This window comes from Cygnus olor, chromosome 2 (genome assembly GCF_009769625.2).
Source record: "Cygnus olor isolate bCygOlo1 chromosome 2, bCygOlo1.pri.v2, whole genome shotgun sequence".
NCBI classification, from domain to species: domain Eukaryota; kingdom Metazoa; phylum Chordata; class Aves; order Anseriformes; family Anatidae; genus Cygnus; species Cygnus olor.
In genome coordinates this window covers 152,849,058-152,871,253 of record NC_049170.1, presented here as the reverse complement: position 1 = coordinate 152,871,253, position 22,196 = coordinate 152,849,058, and the positions used below count along the sequence as shown (strand labels likewise).

The 22,196-nt window shown below is 43.9% G+C and overlaps 1 protein-coding gene and 1 long non-coding RNA gene across 3 annotated transcripts in view; both read right to left on the bottom strand.

Moving 5' to 3' along the window:
• The window catches only part of CCN4 (cellular communication network factor 4), a 35,981-nt gene extending 18,330 nt beyond the window's left edge, over window positions 1-17,651 (bottom strand). Inside the window, exon 1 of one of the 2 annotated variants that reach the window (XM_040547276.1) lies at window positions 17,369-17,651. In XM_040547276.1, the coding sequence (XP_040403210.1) occupies window positions 17,369-17,416 (48 nt within the window). In that variant the 5' untranslated portion in view covers window positions 17,417-17,651. The remainder of the gene's footprint in view (window positions 1-17,368) is intronic. The other variant, XM_040547275.1, reaches the window with a different exon arrangement.
• LOC121064954 lies at window positions 8,964-12,302 on the bottom strand. The gene is made up of 2 exons (XR_005816827.1): window positions 12,133-12,302; window positions 8,964-11,641 (listed from the first exon to the last, which is right to left on the bottom strand). It is a non-coding gene; the product is annotated as an uncharacterized LOC121064954 (long non-coding RNA).
• Window positions 17,652-22,196: the final 4,545 nt, after the last annotated feature.

Here is a 22,196-nt window from a genome sequence, read left to right as displayed (position 1 = left end):
GCATTTCTTCTGCTGACTTAAAAAGTAAATATCTACAGAACAATAACAATAACAACAAAAGACTAAAGACATTTAAATAAAAACAGAAAAATCAATAGAAATGTAGCTGCCAGCACTGGATGAGGTAACATGCACAGATCCACTCAGAGCAGAGCTGCAAGGGAGTCTGTGCACACGTACACCAGGTAGACATCAAACCAAAACCATGACAACCCACAGGCTAGAGAAATGATGAAATGCTTTATGCTCATATTAGAGGTTAAAGAGAGACCGTCATAAACAACCTTGCCAAATTAATGGTGAAATCTTTTAGCAGGAGTGCAGTGATCAGCTAAAGGCCTCCTTCTCAAAAGCTTTGCTGATCTTATATGCCCTAAATCCCTGGAACAAGCCCAGCCTGAGAGAATTTACTGGCTCCACATGTGGAGCAGAGACATTACTTGCCAAAACATGTGTACAAAGACCCTTCACACAGATGATATTAGAGATCATGAAGACTAATGCTACAAGGATGAAAGAAACCAGTAAACAAATCTGGAACTTGTTAACTTTTCTAGATGATAGTCAAGACCCTGAAGTAGATTGAAGTATGGGTTTTGTAAGCAGAAGGGAGAAACTGCAAATTGAGTACACGCAATGTATTCATCGTAACACTCCTGTGCCCATTTTTTATCATCTGTTACGAGAGACAATAGCCTACCCAAATAGTTTATGGTCTACCAAAAACACTGGTGGAATGAAGCATCCTATTTCTTTAGCATCTGGGAAAGTGAAATCTGTAGATATTCTCACCCAGCTCCTCAGGTCAGTCTGAGTGCTAGGTGGGTGTGCAATGCTGTATGGTACCTGAGCCTAGGGGAGGTACACAAAGACTTTGGGAGTCTACATAACTGAATGCCCCCTATTATGAAAATAACACTGGCATCAGTCTGGTAAAAATCTGCTCTTCAGGAGAGATAACCTATCTGGGAAGCATATCAGAAATCACACTCATCATTGTTTTCAGTCAAAACCCAAAATAATGAAACAATTCCTAACAGGGCATCTACTAGGACAAAGGTTTACCAGCAGGGAAAAACATTAAATACTTTAATATAGAATCATAGAAAGGTTTGGATTGGAAGGGATCTTAAAAATCACCTATTTCCAACCTCCCTGCCATGGGCAGGGACACCTCCCACCAGACCAGGCTGCCCAAAGCCGCATCCAGCCTGGCCTTGAACACCTCCAGGGATGGGGCACCCACAGCTTCTCTGGGCAGACTGTGCCAGGGCCTCACCACCCTCTGAGTGAAGAATTTCTTCCTAATATCTAATCTAAATCTACCTTCTTTTAGTTTAAAGCCATTCCCTCTTGTCCTATCACTACACCCCCTGACAAAGAGTCCCTTCATAGCTTTTCTGTAGGCCCCCTTCAGGTACTGGAAGGCTGCTGTATGGTCTCCCCGGAACCTTCTCTTCTTCAGGCTGAACAACCTCAACTCCCTCAGCCTGTTTTCATAGGAGAGGTGCTCCAGCCCCCTGATCATCTTAATGACCCTCCTCTGGACTTGTTCTAATACTTCCATATCCTTCTTGTGCTGGAGGCCCCAGATCTGGATACTGTACTGCAGGTGGGGTCTCATGAGAGTGGAGTAGAGGGGGAAAATCACCTCCCTCATGTTGCTAGCTACACTCCTTTTCACAGAATTGTATCACAGAATTGTAGGGGCTGGAAGGGACCTCGAAAGATCATCGGGTCCAAACCCCCTTTTGATGCAGCCCAGGATACAGTTGGCTTTGTGGTCTGCAAGCACACATTGCTGCCTCATATTCTTTTTTTTCATCCACCAATACCTCCATATTATTATTCATTTTTTGAATGCTGTTATTAACTTAATCTGATCTACAGGCTCAAACAACCAACCAGCAATCTAACCTCCACGTATTTATTAAGAAAGAAACAATGTTGTTTTCAAGACAAGTCCATCAGGAGGGCAAAGCTTTGGCATGAGTAACAATATGAGCGTCAATTCATCCCATTAAAGGCACAAAAATAAACTTTTTCCTTCTGCGTGAGTGTAGAAGCTACTCAATTTTTAGAAAACCAAGAGGGTATCTGACCAGCTTTCTCTCAGAAAAGGCCAGAAAGAAACAAGCCCTCTCACAAGACACATGCAGTTCTGTTTATCTATGAACATAGCTGGAGAGCGAAGGCGAGTGGGCGGAAATCAGATTTGATTGTGACCTAGAGCTGCTAATACAGTAAGACATGGATACAAATAAGATTACTATAATGAGCCAATATAAGCAGCTAGCTTTTAACAGCAGTTGCTTAAGAGAAGGGAGGTTCCTTTCTAATGCAGACCACATAGCCACTCTGTTATTGCACATGGATGTATCTTGTTTGGTTCTTGTTGTCATTGCAAAGGATAACTGGCAGTCAGGACAGAGTGACTAAAATATGAATGCTTTAAAAGAATATCAACACTAATGAAAGTCAGATGATTTACACAGGAAAGTTAATTTAGAGCTAGTCAGAAAATAAAAAACACCGAGAATCAAGTGCATATACACAACGGCTCCAGAATTGTCCCTGCACAACTCACCAGCTTATTGTTCTGTGTTGTAAAAGACTGTAGAGCTGGTCAGAAGCAGCTAACATATTTGTGTGACACTCACTCTTGCACTGGTGAGATTATGTGTAAAAGGTCCCACTCTCCTTGGCTTCTTTGCGCAATTAGCAGCACTCTCAGCTACAGAATGTGAACCCCAGGCCCCTTTCCTGATGGCAGAGGAGGAGACCATTGCAGTGACTACACAAGAGACTTGATAGCTGCTCTAGGCAAAATGCCTAACTTCAGGGCAGCTCAGGCTAGAGAAAGTGAACTCTAGATTGAAGGAGTAGGGCACAACTTCTCTATTTGAACTCATCTTTCAACCTCTCTGTGTCTGAAGAACAGGGGTGACAGAACTTCTTTGGCTATAAGAAACAAACACTGAAGGTTGTGAGCCACCCAGACCATGAAGGAACACACAGCTGCCATCAAACCAGATCACAACCAGAGAGTAAGGTCAAGGGAGACCCTAAGAGAGTTCCTCTATGAAGATGTCAGTGTTAATAGGAAGAGAAATGAAAGACAGAGCTGCTAAAGGGGCTTTACACCTGTTATCAGGCCTAAACCAATCTTGGTTGTGTGTCTGGGAAGAACAAATCTCTATCGACTCACCCACAGAAAGATCAGGAGTTGGTAAATATTTGCTGAATGTGACTTACAGAGGTCTGGTGGATTTCATGTGCAGGGGGGAGCATCTCAAACCCATTCATTTTAGCAAAAAGACAAGGTTTCAAAATGAACCATTTTGTTCACTTGAGATGAATGACTGTCATATCCAGCATGTTCCTCAACCTGGGTATACTTGCAGCCCACACCAGTTACAGAAAGGGTTTGCTCAGGTGGCTGCAACAGGATGCTGCCAAGTCACCACCAACAGGTGGTGTAAGCTGATGTCATCAATTGAAGTACCCATTGCAATAAAAGAAGGAAAACAGAGACAGGTGTGATCTTGTTCTGATCTGAAGGGCTGAAATACCCTTATTATGTAATCTCTCCCAAGATGAAGTCCAACACACACTTTCTCAACACATACAGGCAAAATTCTCTTTATTAGGCTTGGTATCTTGGTTTTCTCCCATTTCCAGGGAATTTATTGATTGATTTATAATTACTTTAAAATAAAATAAAAAGTTGTAACTACTTTCCCCTTCACGAACACAACACCAGAAAGTGGGGGTTGCAAGGGAGAAAAGTGTTTTCACCAAAAGCAAGAGGAAATCCTGTTCTTTCTGAATAAAGTGTTAAACCACAACAGGATGTGAAATGTGTGGGACGTGTGAAGAAAAGAAAAAGCAAAAAAAGGCTGCCCTGGATAGAGAATAGAGGGGAAATTTGCTTTAAGGAGAGAATCCAGAGATGCTGAAGCAACACAATCACAAGATTTGAAGAGTTAAACTGTTCTCTGTTTACCGAACCATTGAGTAGGAAACATGCAGCTGAATCAACAGGAAAGTGGAACATGGAGTCAAAAGTGCATTTTTTAACTTGTCCTTTTCTTCCCTAAATCTACCAAGAAGATTAACAGTTGAGATTTAATAGCAAAGACTTCAACTGCATATGTTCTGCAGCAACAAAGTGGAGAGCCTGCTCCAGCGTGCTGGCAGCTGGACAGTGCTTATCAGCAAGAGCATCCACTTCCCAGGCCACAGCCAAGAAATAAAGCCTATTCAAGGTTTAAGAAAGCTCACATGATGGGAATTTACTGTCTGGAGGATGACTGCCAGGCTCCGAGGTCGACCTGAGGCAGAAGCAGCCAAAGCTGCCTGGACCAGACCTCCCACGACTATCCATCTCTCAGCATACACCCGCATGTTCTGCCTGGTCTCCTCTCTCCCCTAGTCTCCTAAGCTAATAACCCTAGAATGTTATAATTTTGATTTCCATTTTTCAGCCAAGCTCGTAGCCTCAGAGGAGTGTACAAGTCTCATCATTTTGCATTTGGATTCAGATGCGCAGTAAAGAAAAACAGATACTGAAATTTTTATGTGAATCCAGTCTCAGGTTCTCGACCCTACATGGAGTTCCCATTATCTTTCCAGGAAAACAGTTGAAACTAGTATTTTGATTGTAACACACAAGGTTTAGATTTTTTGTGGGTTTTTGGTTTGGTCTCCCCCCACACACACACCCTATTACTTTTACAGAAACTATCAGTTAATGTCCTGTGCAAGCCTGGGAAGATGTTCATTGTCTGAAATTCCTCTACATCATCAACAGGATTAAAAAATGCAAGAAGCACATTTGGCTTTTTCAAAAAATGAGCAAAAAAGGTATGAGTTTTGTCACTCACATGGTATTTGGGGTATCCTTCCTACTCGGTCTCTTTTATTGAGACAAAAACAAACAAACAAACAAACAACAAAACACAAACACACAGGCAAGTGAACATTTTACAGAGTCTAATGAAAAATGAAAAGGAACAATATTTTTTCCCACTAAATACATTCATTTTTTTTTATGCCTTTGACTAATAGTTTTAAGCCTGCTACAAACTGCACTTTTGTTAAGGGCTGACCCTTGGGGACCAGGGTCTCATACCCCATATTTAGAGAGCCCACAACCATTAACTCTCCAAAACAGAAGGGAACAGATGCTGCTTGCTTTTTTAGTGGCATTTCAGTAAAGGATGACTGGGTTTTAAGCTAACTTTGCTACATTTGTGTCTTATGTTGTGTCTTTAAGAGTGATTTAGATCCATATCTGTTTGGTTTTTGATTTTTTTTCCCCCTATCCGATTACCCTATTTAGGGTAAATATTGATCTATCATTTCATCCAGTAGACCTTAATAGCATCAGATAAATGCTATAGGTAGCAGTTTGGCAACAGATGAATGAAAATGATAAGGAATGTACAACACTGTAGTTTTAATAGGGTTAAAAGGAAATAATATGACCAGAAAAAGTTTCAGAGATGAAAGGACTTTAAAAAGCACTGGGGCTTTCCACAGGCAGAGTCTGAAAAGCCAGGGAAACTGCTAGGAAGCAGCGGGTACATTCATAACATTGAGATCATTCAGAATGATTATTATTAAAATACCTCATATATATTTACTCAATATGAATAAGGAGAGAATAAAATAATGTTTTTGTTCCAAAACAGTGCTTCTTCAGCGTGGAATGGGGGTTCACGCAGGAGTTCCCATCTGCAGATATCCTGAGATCTTCTTTGCAACTCTGAATATAAGAGAAGCTTCTTTTTAATAGTTTGGCTGCTTGACAGCATTCTTTAAAGAAAACCTTGATTTCAGTTCCAAAATATTCACCTTGGTGTTCTCTCACAGTCATCAAGTTTCCTTGCCCTCTGCACTCTTGCCATGGACAGTTTCTCTACTTCTTGTCTGTTTTGGCCCGGATTTCCACAGAGCTCCACATTTGAAATCCTGCAGACCTGGCAAGGGAAGGATTCTCCTTCCTTTGGCTCCTACCTCATGGCTAGGAGCACAATTGAAACACTGAAAATGAGCATGGCTTGGCGCAGAGCATTTGGCTTATGAGACTTGCAGAAAGCTTGTTACACCCTTATGTAAGTTTGCAGGACCTTTGCATTGCAGCACACTTTTGCAGCAGGCATTTGCCCATTTCACGGTGTTACCTTTATCAGAAGGATGCCACCTGTCTTGTCTTGGTTCTACTGCCTTGGCCATCCCTGTGCTGTAGCAGTGGGAAGCAGTGTGCCCTTCATATTGACCAGATAACAACGTGGGGTCCTTTTACATGCTTTTTGAGTGCCTGTAGCAGTGGCTGAGCAGAGCATTGAGGCTGGGGAGCCCGCAGGATTGCAGGGAGCAATAGCAAAGGCTGGCTTGGGGATAAGACATAAGTTCACTATGAGAGGCTTGATGGCCAGGCTAATCCAAAAAACTTTAAAGGAGTACTTGCTTTTTTTCTTTTTTTTTTTAAGCAAGAACTGCAATAGGACAGCAGTCAGTAGAGCAACGGCTACAAACATCTTGTCCATGTGCTATGAAAAAGGAGGATGGGGTGGTGAGGGGAACAGGCTGTTCCTGAAGAGCTGGCTCAGAAACAGCAAAAGGAGCAAACAGGCAATGGGGAGGAGGGAGGCACGGAAGAGGACAGAGCCAGCTCTCAAATCAGCCTGGGCTTTGCATGACAAACACTATTCCAGACACATTTGAAGCTCAGATCCTGTTTTAATATGCAACAGAAAGCCCCAAAAGGCATCTGTACCTTCCCTCCAATCCCCAACAAATGAAAGCTGACACACTGCAAATGGAGGAAAAAAAAAAAAAAAAAAAAGAAAAAAAAAAAGAGGCCAGTAGATTTGCCCTTGGCTTGTACAAAGCTTTGGGGACAGAACTGTTGCTTTCAAATTAAATACAATGGAAACTACAAGTGGGGAAAATAGAATGCCTCCTGGCATGAATTCATAAAGAAAAAAAAAAAAAAAAGAAGAAGAAGAAAAGAAAAGGAGTGAAGTTATTAGTAAAGGAAAATTATGCATTGTGCTGGAGAATGAATCCTCTTGCCCCTTGAAGTCAGTGGAAACAGAACTGAAATACAGGGCTCTGGTAAAATAAAAAAGATGCCAGAAACAGGATGAGAAATAACCGGTGCAAGCAGTAAACGTGCACACTGATAGACTCAGAGGTCTCTGCTCTCTGGATGGGAATGCACGGACTGCACTTGCAAGGGCAAGAAGAGCAGGAGGGATTGCTTATGGTGGAAAGCAGCACCTTCTGCAAGGAAAAGAGTATCGAATAACCCTGTTTTAATCTGGGGCCCAAGAGATGAAGTGACTGTCCCAAAGGCAGACAGGATGTCTGTGGCAGAGCCAAAAATAGCAGCTAGATTTCTTGTTCCTACACTGTAACCATACCATGATCCCTCCTCCTACACACAGCTAATAAAATAAGTTGTTTAGTTCTTATATGATGAAAAAAAATAAAATAAAAAAAGAAAAAAAGAAATTGTTCCACTGAGCCAACTCTCAGATGCTGTCTGTTCAGCAAAATCAGTTGCTTTGTTTTTTATCTTTCAAACATCACATGCACCTGATGCCTGCAAAAGGGCAAGACTCTTTCACCTCTCCAATGCCTTCACATCCAACAAATCAGTGGTGATCAGCAGTTTCCAACTCGCTGTGCTGGTGCAGAGTGATGTAAGGGGTCCTACACACTCTTGCTTGCTGTGATACCTGCTGGGGCTCAAGTCTAAACCAAGCAGATGACAAAATTTCCTTTTCTCATCCAGAGACCTCCTGACCTCAAATGGCATCAAACCAAAAAAAAAAAAAAAAAAAAAAAAAAGCCCCAAAACCAACGAACCAATGAATGAACGAACAAACCCTTGCTCAGGGTACTGCTGCAGCTCCACTGTAACACACAGACGTGGGGGGGTCCTGCACCCCAGCAGTGAAGTTCCTTGGCAGGTCACGAGGAGAAAGTCGCTGAGATATTGTCATGTCCATCAGCACCCACACATCTCCCCAAACCACTCCATGCAAACATTGCCTCTTCCCATCCTAAACAACCCCAAACTGATAAAAACATTTCAGCTCTTAAGTAGTTTGTGCTGCTGCTTTCCCACAGAGGAGAGGACATCAGCTAGGCGTTTTGTCTCCAGGGGGCAAAAGATGAATTACTAGTTATATGGGTACTGACATTTTTGCTTGTCTCTGGAAAACTGACCTTGGTGTTGGCTGTGCATTGCCTCCAGCAAGCCAAGAGGCTGCTGCGAGCAGAGCAGAGCAGGCACAGGGCTGGTCTCCCAGCTCCCCGACACGTGAGGGCAGTGTTGGTGCACAGATGACCGGGCTGTGGTGCTCCCCTGCAGCCCTGCACAGCACCCTGCTGCTGAGGCTCAGCATCCTCCTGGGCCAAGGCTGCTCCACTTGCACAATTCGTGCCAGAAAAACAAACAAACAAACAAACAAAAAAACCAAACAGGTTTGTGAAGTGTATGGGGAGGGGGGTGTTAGGCCAAAATATTTGTATCCACACTGTTCCCATTGTAGAGGCTGTTTTTCTAAGAAAGCTTCCCCTCTGTATGACAGGATGAACAATAAAACCATGATCAACACCTATACAGGCATATAATGACATGGGGAATGGGACAGATGTAAGTCTTTAATTATGTCTCTATAAAATGGTGCAATCATCAAAGATGGAGAGTTTTTTAAATGATCTGAACTGTGCCGCTGTAATATCTATTTATTCCTCTAATCAAGTACTCCAGCCTCCCAGACGACACTCTGGAAAGCATTTTCATGCAGCTGGCATGGGGGAGTGGGGGATCAGTCAAAAATATGGCACGGTCATCTCCTTGACTGAAAACAGATAGCTTATATGATACATATGGAATAAGTGACACAAATGACAAAAATGCAAGCGTGTAGGTTATATATGTGCATGTTATATATATTTATGTGTACATAAATCACACAGAATTAAACATATCATCGAAAAGAAGCAGAAGCTTCTTATCTGAGCCTGAAAGCAGGCATGGAGTGCATCGTCCCACTGCAAGCTCAGGAGCCCACCCACACTCAGGCAACTCTGACGAGCGAGGAATTCACCAGCCTGCATGAGCACGGTCACACCACCTCCTGGGGGAACTCCAGCGCACCAAGGAAGCTAAGCACAGGTTTTGATGCAAAATCTGGAAAAACAAGTCAAGTGACCCCCAGATATCCACCAACTCATAGGTGTCAGCTTCTCTGACCCCCTTCCGAGGCCCACGGAGAGCTGTGCCTCACAGAAACGTTCAGTTAAATGTAAGTTTTTTAATATGTGCAATTGGCACTCTAATAAAACAGTGAGAATTAATAGTGAATGATCTCCATAAATTAACTTCAGTATTAAATATATAGTGACATCCCTGCTATTTAACTACAGTAACTGCAATATCTAGGGTCAAATGTGACAGAAAAGCTCATAGAAAAAAGGCAGCTGAATTTGCGCCCATATTCTTATATCAATATATATCAGCCCACACACAGCTGCTGTGGGCATGACCTAGTCCTCCAAGACCAAGATCCAACAGAAAATACTGCCAGCAGTGCTTATAAATAAACCACCTGATGAGTGACCAAACTAGTTAATGGAACGTGGATATTTTCCTAATTAATTTTCCACCGTTTTTTTTTTCTCTCGTAAAAACGTAACCAAAGAGTTTTATAGTGCAATCCACTTGCAGATTCTCAGCACTGGCTGCAGTTTTTGTGGTTTGGTCCTTCCTTGCTAAACAGATAAAATAATCCAGCTGTTACTCTAAAACCAAGGACTTGGTTGCCTGCAGGCAGCCAAGTACATGTGCCAGCCATTTGGAAGAGAGTTTTATTCCCCCCATATGGATTTTGATGCCTCTGCCTTCTTATCAGCCCAAATACAGAAGGTTCCGTCTGTCAGAGCAGATAAAATCTGGTGATCATAAATGTGAGATATAGGCTGCTTGGTTATCACACACATCCAGGAATGTTTTGGTGGACTTCAAAACTCAGAAGGAAGGATCCACAAGTCAAAAACTAACAAACAAACAAACATATACAGAAACAAGAAAAAAATAAAAATAAATAAACAAAACACTACAGAGTAACCTCTAGCACTACAAATATGAGAATGCTAAGAACACCATTTATCAGTGACGATGACACAAGTGTTCAGAGCACAATCAGGAGATGCTTTAAGACAATGCTACACTTTTTGGGGTAGTCACCAGTTTCCTTACAGAGTCCTGGTACAAGGTGATCCTGAAGGTCTTTTCTAAATCAGACGATTTCATGATTCTCTGATTCTGTGAGTGTCTGCTCAGTGCAAGGCTGATCCCTTCAGTGAGGTCACTGATTCAGGTGCTTAGTGTTGTCCCCAAAAGGCCCCAAATAGGTTTACAGTGAAACCATGCTTCCTTCTTTTCACTGTGCCTTTTCACTATGCCCTGTCACAGGCCAAGTAAAAGTTTATGGAGATGAAGAAACTTCAGCAAGAGAAAGAAACAATCACCCTTTCTTGCTGTCTGTCATTCCTTGAAAAACTTCAATAAGAAAACACAAAAAAACAAAAGGAGGAAGGTACTCTGGAAAGCTGCTAGAGCACAGAAAGGAATGAAAACTTTTAAGCAACTCAGAAACTAAAGTTTTAGTTGCATTTGTGGGTTCTAGAAAGGGGAAAGTGATATTGTACACACACAACACAAAAAATTGCTACCTTCTAACAGAGAAAAAAATCCCTATGTCACCCAGAGCAGTTTTGGTCAAAGAGTTGTTAAATCTATGTGGGTTGCACTGCTCGTGGTGGCAGCAGCAAGTTTTGTGTCAGGTATCGTACAAAACTTGTTTTCTATTCTTGACTTTACCATGTTCTTTCCATTATATGCAGGTGCTCCATATAGTAGTTGCAAGTTTCTGTATCTAACACTAATAACTCAGTCAAGTCAATGTTGTGTGCTAGAGATAGAATAATCCAACCAAGGCTTCATATACACTTGGAAGCGTTTCACTGGAGGTGATTTCAGTAAGATCAGAAGGGAAAGAACAGATTCACCTTAAATATCAGTGATAATAAAGTGAATAGAAAGAGTATGATCCAGCTCCGCAAAAAAGGTGTGAAAGCAACCAGTGCAGAACAGGTATTGTAGTTCTGTTCATCCAAGCATTGATGAAATGCTGGACCAAGCTACTTTGCAGTGCTGCTCCATCACCAAGCACAAGCTGGTTTTTTTTGTTTGTTTGTTTTTGTTTTTTTCCTTTTTCTTTTTCCTACAATTTCTTCCAAATATGCAAGAAAGCAAGCTCTTAGGAGAAGGTCCTTTTGCAGGGCTGGCATTGATCCATGGTAGCAAAGTCCTAACTGAACACATGTCCGGTATTGTCAGGACCCAGGTATGCTCCTCTGACTCACAGCCGTCTGTGGATGATGCATGAGCCCACATTTACTTCTGCAAATACTTCTCAGGTTTCCTCTTGGGCTCATTACAAGCCATCCTGGAGTTCATGAAACTTGGCCTTCCAACTTGCTCATCTCTCATTTGCTTTCTAGGTTAAGTAGAATGACAGACCCAGACTAATAAAACAGAAGAACAACGTGGGAGCTATTGAGAAAGAGAAGAGGAACACAGCGATGACCACACAGTCCTGGAATGCATTACCAGCCCAAGTATTAGAAATTCATTGCTCAAGTTGTGCTGCAAAGCTTAGCCTAAACGTTATCTTCTTCACAGCTGTTTCAGCCTAAAGGCTCTCCTTTCCTTTCCATCCACAAGAAGAATTACTCGTAGAGTAGAGCCAGCTGTTGGCATCCAGAGAATTAAAAATGCCTTTTCTCCCTTCTGCTTTCCCACACCTAGTCCAGAAGCAAGGATTACAAATCAAAGGCCAGCAGCAGTCTATTGGAAGGTATAAGGGATTAAGAGGACTCCAGAAGCTCCACCCAGGATTCCAGAATAAGCAACAGCCAAGAGGGAAAAAGGTAAGTTTTTAGTATGGATGCACTGAATAGCAGAGGCAGTGAGTAACAGAGGCACCAACAGAGGTACCTCCCAGAACCGAGAGATGAGATTACAGGAGAACCAGTGGTCCTCACCCACAGTTTGTAATCCCAGAGCAGCACTGGAGAACATCTGCAGAGAGCTGCTAAAGCAGCAGACTTGGAGACCCTCGACCCAGGGACACATCTGTAAAAACAAAGCCCTGTGGTCTCCTGGCCAACATGCAGCAATGGGAAGGGGAAGGTAACCCATCTCTGAAGGCAGCAGCTTCTGGGCAGACAAAGCTTAGAAGAGGCACTGACAGGGAAATTTGGGTGCTGTGAGCCCAGGCCAAGGAGCTAGGGCTGACCTCTTGGTAAACACAGAAAGAAAAATAAATGGGTAGAGTTCATTTGGGCCCATCACCACCAAACTGATAGGTGTCAGTTAAAGTTTTTGCTTAATAGACACAGAAAATTCTGCTTTAAGACTGACGACGGAGTTATATTAGAAGAAACCAAAGGGGAATTCAGAAGGACATCTTAATCCAGGGAGCCTACCTTCTCCTTCTAGTGACAAACTCAAATTTAAAAAAAAAAAAAAAAAGGAAACCTTATCTTGGTTTCTGGTCCCCAGCTTGAGCCACTGACAGGCTTGATACCCTAAAGTATCTTCAGCTGAAGCTGTGCCGTGGCTGTGGCTGTTCAGCTTTTGCCAGGTCACAGCTGCCAATGTTCACATGCATAATACTATTTCTTTGCCTTTTTTTTTTTTTAAAAAACAGCTTCATTTCCATTCACACATGAGAGCCAAGGCTGTCCAGACAGGAATGCTCAAGACCCCGCTGGGACACTGAGGCCATCCAAAAAGAGCAGTTCTCAGTAAGATGAGCATTGGCAAGATGCTGAAGCAACTCCTAACTCCCCAACACGGGAGGCTAGAGCTTCCGAAGAAAGAAATCAAATGTCCTGTGTGGATGTGGAAGACTTCTGAATTTTTGGCCAGTGCCTTTTCCCAGTACCTCAGGAAGGCAGAAGAACCTAAACAAGTGCAACTCTTTCACAGGACAGATACCCAGCACAATCACATAAATCTCATGCTTTTGCTAAACCCCACAGCTATTATATTTAATTAATGACTTTCCCTGGAGAAGCCCTGCTAGAGGAGTACTCACAGGGCTGCTGCAGAGGGAAACAGGTACAGGACCTGCCCAAGGTGACACGAACAGGCAGAGGCACAGCTGTGAGAGGAGCAAGGAGGCCAAGCACTCTCCCTGGCTCTCTGTCTTGATTAGTGTTGGCAAAGATGCTGTCACACATGGGTACCTGATGGCTGTCAAAGCAAATTTGGAGGCTTGATGGGAGAAGTTATAAAGAAAATGCATAAAAGCAGACATAGGGGGTATCTTATAAAAGATTTGGGTCTGGAGCTCTGATCCATCTGAAGCACTATCCAGTGCTGCCTTCAGGATGTTGCCTCCAAAATGGCAATGATTTTGTTATGCCTGGGGATTTGTGAGGGGGTCTGCTGAATTAAGGACCAGCTTTGGGAGAGCCCACCCAGCCATACCCACAGGGATGCAGCTTTGAGCTGCAGGACGCTCACTTGTATGGCTCTTCAGCTGCTCTATTCAGGGTAATTCTAATTGTCATCCACAATTTAGGGAAGTGAAGGATAGAGACCCTCCTAAGGGGAATCGTAGCCAAACTCTCTTTGGTCAGCAGCTTCTGTTAAGCAACAGGGAACGGTGGGAAGGTTAGAGGTACAAGTAATATCAGCCTTAAACCTAGGCTGCCCAAGATTAGCCATGCACCATTATCAGTGTTGCAAGTCTGCAGTCTTCCATTATAAAGCACTCAGCAGACAGACCTCAGCTCACCTCCCTTGGAGGGCCACAGGATTTTTGCAGGTAAGGATAAATTTTTTTGGAGCCTTTAATACTAAACTGTATGGGAGCTGCTAGCAAAACAAATAGATAAATTAATACATCAAACTGTAGGTTTTTTTTTTTTTTTTTTGTCAGAATGTGGTTTCTTCTGGAAGAAACCAGAGAAATGTAATCATTTTTTCCTGCCACCAAATCTAAATATTTTGCAATTGAAATTCTTGGCCTTGCATCTGTGCCAATATATAAAAGAGGGGAAGGAAAAAAAGAAACATATTACAGTTCTCAAACCACCTTTCACAAAACCTGTGACAGCCCTGAACTCAGGTCACTATCAGTGACCATCTAACGAAATCAATGCTCAAGCAGAGAATGTGCCTAGGTAAAACTATCTTTGAACAACTCTCTTCTCCCTCCTGTCCAGTATAGCCAAAAGACCAGTGTTTGTGTGCCATGACTGCCAACACATCAAATAAAAGTGTCAAAACCTACCTACTAGTCACTTTTTAGTGAATCAATAAGGGTTGGAGAAGACCTCCAAGATCATCTGGTCCAACCATCCCCCTCCCACCAATATTACCCACTAAACCACATCCCTGAGATCAACAACACCTCTCTTTGACATCTGACCTGCTGTTTACCAACGTCATTAAAGGAGAAGTCTGCAGGACTGCATTCACTTCTTACCTGATCACCGCTCATTTCCCCACTTCACATGTTTTAGAAACTCTCAATGCTGTTCTTCTTCCCATATAATCTCCTTTACTAATTTTCTACAAAATGCAGAATTGCGTTCCTAATCACCCTGGTCTGGGATATTTCGTCCCATCTGAATGACGAGTCTCATATCTGCAAAGTCGTGAGGGCTCGGAGCAGGAGGTCCTGGCTCATAGCACTGAGAGGGGCCAAGGCACCCAGACTTACAGCTCTTGCTGCAGAAATGACTCAGGCACTGAGGAATCTCAGCCGAGCTGACAGGACTGGGACTCCCATGGTATCTGCTCGTATATCTATGAAAAATATTTCAAGCCATTTGAAAACTTACGTATGAAATTCCAACTATGCTCTGCTGTTTTTCTCTTTCCCAACCCTTTGCCTGTACCATTAGGCTCCAGTACAAAACTTCATCAGTAAAATTGTTTAAGAGCTCAGAAACTGCCTGTGGCTGAATACAGTTCTAGGGGTGATGGTCTGTCCTGAAGAACCTGAGAGCTGCCTTCTGAAACGCACATTAAGATATACCTCTTCTTCCCATATCCCAGTGTAACATTTTTTTTTTTTTCCTCTTTCTTCATATTCACATCACTCTTGAGGATGTCACAGGTCCCCAGGGATACCACTGAGCTCTATACGTGCACAGTGGCTCATGTGGTGCTATCGCTCCATGGATGCATGCACAGTGTTGGGAAGATCTTTATTGTTGTTGGGATTGTGCTACCGAAGACTCAATGCACACTGAGGTGGGGTTGTGTCGGGGTTTTATCAGCACTCATCTGTGATGCCCTGGGTGACTTAGCAGGGTTATCTCTCCTGGGCAGGGTGGTCATGCTGGCTAAATACAACACCCCACACCACTTGCAACATCTCTTGCACCTTCGGACATCCTTCTCTTAAGCAGACCAGAGCAAGCCTGGTCTTCTCTAGAAAGTCCTTTAAATATTACACAGGCTAATACTCCCTCCCAGTTGCTCTCCCCTACCTCTCTCATCCTTCCATCACAGGATTCAAGCACAGCCTTCTAGGGGCCAGCTCCTCAGGTCGGTTCAGGAGGTGACAGAGCTCCACCTGCACTTTTAGATGGAGGGCTTGACCTGAAAATGGTCCAGAACCAGGACTCTTTGTAGGCTATTTTTGACTCTTTCAGAGTCTTTTAAATGATTGTCAGCCCAAACATACTGCCAGCAATATCTGGAGTGCACTTACTTACTCATCCCCACAGCAGGCGCATGTGTCTACATGCGCTCACACATACTTTCATGCTACAGCTGCTTTTTTGACAAGCAGCTTTGATATCAAGGGAGCCCAGGATAACCACGCTAAAATTTCCAGGGCTCACATACATGTCCTGGAATAACACTTGTGGAGGGGTAGGGGCAGGAGCTGGGGTCCCCCTTCTCTTTGGGTGACTTTTTTCTTGCTCAACAAAAATCAAAGTTGATTCTTACCTGGGAGAGATGCATTTTGTTTGTTTGTTGCTAGCTTTGTGGCATTTTTTTCTATTTTTTTTTTCTAGGAGGGCACCGTATCAGTCGATCTCCACATTCAAGCAGGACTTATCGCTCTGCCATCTGCTGTCACACAGGTGCATCTGGTATACCACACCACGCGTGCTACTTTCCTACTTTCTTGCTTTAAAGCCCCGCTTTATCTCTCTATAAGCGAGCCAACCCTGGTGCCAGCAGCCCTGCAAAGCAAAATCCCCCCTGTGCAAAGCAGCCGATTTCCCCCACCCCTCCGAGCAGAAGAGTTGCTCAGACACAGCCTCACAGCTCAGGGAATGCACAGCCTCAAGCTGGGCAGTCCAAGCATGTCCCTGGGATCCACCCTCTGCACCCCGGCGCTCCGGGGATGAGGATGTGGATGAGGATGGGGGGACACACGGCTGCTCAGTGGCTCTCCCGCTGGGGACAGGCACTCCCCGCACCCTCCGCCTCCCTGCCTTGATTTTCACCTTCTGAAACTCAACTGCTTTTACCCCCGGGGATTTTACACAAGCCGCAAGCATGCACTGGGAAAAGAAAAGCAAAACGCAAACACCTCCAGAAATGAGTGGCTCTCCCATACACTTTTCTTTCTTCTTCTTCTTTTTTTCTTTTCTTTTTTTTTTTTTTCCTCCAAACAGGAGGTGAAGGAAAGCAGCTACCGCCTGCCCAAACCAGAAAACAGAGATCCAGCAGAGGCAGGAAATAAATAAATAAATAAATAAAAAAAATAATAATAATTTTCCTTCCCCGGCCCCGAGGCGGCTCCGGCAGCCACACACCTGTGGGGAGCGCCTGGTGCCGGTCCCGGCTGTGGCATGGCTCGGCACGGCTCCAGCCCCGGTCCTGGTACCCCCGGGGAGCTGCACTTTCCTCCCCAAGCAGCTCCCTTCGCAGCCTGACCCTGGCTGCTTCAGGCAGCAGTGGGTGATCCTTCCCTCCTTGTTTTGTTCCACAGTAAGAATGACAGTGATAAAAGCAAGCAAGCAAACAAAAAAAAAACAAACACGGTTTTCTGTGCAGATCCACCTGGATCATGACTGGAGATGGACTCAGTTCAGAGACTCTTCTGAGATTTTCCCTTTTTCCTTTCCTTTCCTTTCCTTTCCTTCCCTTTTCCCTTCCCCTTCCCACCTTTCCTCCCTCTCCCATCTCCCACGCATTTACCCATGCCCACGCTCCCGCATGCGCCACGCTCTGCCCACCCCGCACCAAACCCGAGTGTGTTTGCAGAGGACGAGTCTCTCCTGCAGTTTCCAAACTCACCTGCAAAATGCTGCTTGTTGCTAGAATCCAGGGCAAAAGCCACCTCATCCCTGGAAGCCGGGATTAAATGCATTGATTGAACCCAGATTTAGAGCCGTTATGAACAAAAACACCACTTTGGGGAACGCAGAGCAATCCTCAACTGGCAACCTAGCCGAGGCACTCTGCCTTTTTCTCTTGGCTCTTTGGGGATTTTATTAAAGACAGATCTGACGTCAGGGTGAAGGACAAGCCCTGCATTTTTCCTCTGGAGAAACTTTTCCTGCCTTCACTTCTTCATTTTTGTGTGTGGTGTTGTCCCACCTCCTGCATTTCAGAGCATCGCCTTAGCCAAAGGGCTCTTAAAGGGAAAGCTGCAGCACAGTGGTCCAAGGCTCAGAGCCTGCCTGTGGCATTCAGGCTCTTGAAACTCATCTAGGACAAGAAACATTCAACCAGGCTTTCCTGATTGTGATTAACGAGCTTAGATCTACACAAATATCCCCAGATGTTTGATGTGTGTAGTTGCTCACAGGGAGGGGCCCCATTTGCAGTGTGGAAGGAGGTTAGCCCTGTGAGCACATCCCATGGGAAGCGGTCTGCTGGCTCCTCAGGGCACCCTATTTTTCCAAAAGGAAGGGCACTCTGTCCCCTGCCATGCTTTGTATCCCCTCTGTGATTTTGGTGGTGTGTATTGGAGTCTGTGCCAGCTCCAGGGCCGTGATATTTCTATCCTGTGCCAGCAGCAGGGATAATGAATATTGCCCAGGTACAGGAGTGCGAACCCCACCATAAACAGTGCTAAACCCTGATCACTTGTATCCACCTTAGTGCATATCCTGGTCTGGTTAGAAGGATCTTACCTGTGTCATCTCTGATTTTTTTTCTTCTCTTTTTACCTAGACTCAGGCACACTATTTTCTCCCACCCTTCTAAATCTGCATTTGAAAGAGTTTAACATCTCTCCCTTAAACAGAAGTAGTTAAGGATAAGGAAAATGAGTGCTCCCAAAGGAAAGAAAAATCATATTAAACAGCATTACATGTCTCAAACCCAAGACAAAAAATCAAGATCTAGGCTAAAAGAGGTATCAAGGAAAATTTAAAAGCAGACAAACCCTCCTACTTTGCATGGCAGGCTGGGCAGTGATGGGTGGGTGGGTGTTTTGGTGGCCAAACTAGAAATGAACCAGTGCCTAAACCTCTGCTCACCTTTGGCTACCCCCTGTGATTGAGGTGTGCCAGCTGCGGTTGGGGTGAGTCCCCCACAGCCCCAGGCAGCCATCCCAACCCTGCAGGGGAGCTGGTGCTGTGGTGGGGTCTTCTACCCTGCTGAGCTCTGAGGGATATATGGCTGATGGTGGGTGGAGAGGGGAGAGCAAGGAATGCGTAAACTCCAGTAGCTTGCACCCTTGCAGCACGTTTCACGCTTCCCACTGTGATGGGCAGCTTAATGGTTTTACACCAGCCGGACCAGGGAGCTCTAGCAGGACCAAGTTTTCCTTGGGACAGTCTGGACATCTGGCTGCTCTGGGAAATGATCCAGCCAGAGCTTGGCTGCAAACCAGAGGAAGTGTCGCCTCCTCTCTTGCTCCTCCAGCATCTTCACGCCCACCACAGCCCTCTCCCAGATGGCCATACCTCCCTGGAGGTCAGGTTCTGTCAGGTTCCTCTAGGGCTGTTTCTGTTCTCCTTCCTCTATATCCTTCTCCCTCTTTCCTCACTTTCCCCTCTGTTCATTCATTCCACATCTCTCCATTTCTGTAGTTCTCTCTCACCCCTCTCTGCCACCAGCATGCAGGGCAATAGGCTCAGATGCAAAGTGGATGACTGTTACCTCTTACAAGTGGTGCTTGCAGGCTTGCAGCTCAGACTTTCCTTTCCTTTGCTAGCAGTCTTAGCAAAAGTAGCTCTGCTTTGCAAATGCAAAAGGAAAAAGAGTTCAAAGCTCCAAGGTTATCAGACTTCAAAATTGAGGGAAAGGACACTTTATCAATGACACCAGAAACGGCAGTGTGTTGAAGATTTATTTTTTTTTTTCTGTGTGTGTGTGTGTGTGTTTGGGGTTTCTGTTTTCACAAAGCAGTTGGTTATCTCATTCTCTTTGGAGCACTTCCCCTTCATGTTTCATTCCCCTTAGAGAATGCCTTAGCTATTGCTGTGGTCAAGTGCTTCAGTGAGGATCGAGTCTTTGAGATGTGGACATCTGGCTTCTTGCAACTCCACAGCTCATCTCATGTTAGTTGTGGGATTTTGTCATGTGGTGACCATAAGCCAGATGCTCTGTCTCAGCTTGAATGAGACAGGGATTAAGGAGTGGACCTGCAACTCCAGAGTAGGGTGCTGAGACATCCAGCTACCTCAGCAGCCTCTCTAATAGTGATTTCTGTATGCACATGGCAAATCAGTGCACTTACAGGTGTGGCTGGGTGTACAGTTGTGTCATTGTCTCATGTGACAGGGACGTTTAGGTTTTTGTTTAACCCAAGGATAGCAGCAGTCCATCCTGGGCTCAGCGCCTTCCAAGGATGACAATGCTAAAAGAGATCTCTGCAGTCGTGTCTCACTCTGGTTTAATCTTGGGGAGATTTGCACTGATCCCCATAAATGTAGGTTCTAAAGACACTGCTCTATGTAGTTCAAAAATTAAAGCTTAATTTAAGATCTTCAAGTGATGGAAAATCTACTTCATGTTTCAGTAACTTCAGCTTCATTTACTATTAAAAATTTGTCTTGCATTTTCAGTCTGTTTGCTAGTTTAATCTTTCTGCCAATGTCTGCTTGGCTGATGAGAATTCTGTGCCTCCTTCCAGCAAATACATTTGCAAAGGTGCAGTAAATCACTGCTGAATCTTCTCTTCAATAAAACAAAGATGACACATTGCTTTTCACTTGCAGTGTCTGATGGGTTTTCTGGCTTTTGAAGTAATTTTATAGTTTTAATGACTTTTGTCTCTTTACCTTTCACTTTCCATGGAGATTGTGTCTGTGAATGCAACTATTCGTCACTCTGCAGTCACAGCAAACATCCACAGTGAACTGGAAACAGGTAGCATGCCCCAGTGCAAAACAGCTCTGATTCTGTAAGCCCAGCACTTTAATATCACTCCTTCCTCAATATGTCCCTCTTGGCCACATAAACATGCTTCTCAATTTGACTATGTTTTACAGTCTTTTTAGACTAAATAAACTAGGAAATGGATTGATTTATTTTATGCTGTGTGATGTGCCTGACACTTTTACTGAGGGCTGTAGCTAGCCAAAGAACACAGAACCTACTAAGAGTAGAAAGAGGGTTCAGGGAGGATGGATGCTGCTCTTGCTTGCAAATATGTGGCAGGAATAACTCCTTGCCTGTAGTGGATTTACCCTGTAATAAATGAGATCAGAGTCTGCCTGTGAGTCCAAGGGGAAAAAAAAAAAAAAAAAAAAAAAAAGTGTACCTTGGAATTTCCTGACTCATAAAAGGTAAAGGCTGAGTCATTGAGTCATGAATCTGGATTTTAAACAAGCCAAATAAGTAGCTATGTTAGTCTTCTATCAGGGTACCCATGTTTCAGGCAGGGTGAGGGAGGAGGTTCCCCCCTCACACAAGATTTACCTGCAGGACAGCAGGGGCTCCACTGGGCCCGAGAACAGCAGCAAGGCTGGCAACACCACCACCTTCAAGACGTGTTATGGAATGGGAAGCGAGATGCAGGAGTCAAACTGCACTTTCTATTATTGCTGTTGTCATCATTACTGAGGTGATAGGAAGGAGAGTTGCATCCTGTTGCATTCAAAGCCTGTGCCTTTGAAATATCAAAAGAACTTGAGAAACAAGAGTGTGAAAACATCTGGTTTAGCTGACTCCTGATAGCATCAAGCGTCTGAGCACTCAGCCAGCCCCACTTCAACACAGGTGAGCATCTCATTTCCACAGCCTTTGGGGATGATATGACACCACACAGTGCAAGAACCTGCAATACAGCAGCAGTACCACTCTTTGCTTTTTAAGCAGTCTTCCCAGAGATGAAAATGAACAGGAACCACAATACAGATAGAGATCCAAGAGCTCCTTTGGTCCCATTCAGCCATGGTAACATGATGCAGAAGGTACCAGCTGGTATTTTGTGCGTAGAGATGAGCGAATGTGGTAAAGCCACTAGTGGATTCCCTCAGTCCCTTCAAAAATACCATGAAGTGTGATACCTTGAAATGTTACTCAACACAGGTTTCCATTTCTGAGCAAGCACACACAGTTCTGTGGTTTGCCTTCCCCACACTGATGTACATTTAAGGCTGATGATAGACTCAACAGCTAATATATATATATAATTTGGTTCAGGTAAACCAGTCTGAGAGGCAGCACTCCAGGACTCCAGGACTGAATGATTATTTCTCCAAAGAGCCTGCAGCCAAATCTGAAAAATGGAACCCTCAATATTTAATTCACTCATGCAGCCAAAACCATTTATATTCAAGTGAGAATACTGCCTTCGGGGAGACATGACTGTGGTTTCAGCCCCCATAAATAGACTCAGACTATTAGGACAGCTCTTCAGCTGGTGTCAATCTGTGTGACTGTTGATTTCAGCAGTATTAATCCGGCTGACAGGGGTTGAGCTGTTCCACTGTGAGTGAAAACATCTAGGGTTTGAATGGCAGTAGTGAAAAAAAAAAAAAAGAGCCATTGAAATATTACATTCTTTAAGTTCCTATTTAAAGACAGTGTAGAACATTTTATCAATTTATAAATATGAGTCATATCAGATCTTCAGTGATTGATGCAAGCAACTTCAAATATTTTATTTTCTTCTTTAATTCCATGGCTTTTTTTTTTTTTTTCTCTTAGATCTTCCCCTCAAAAT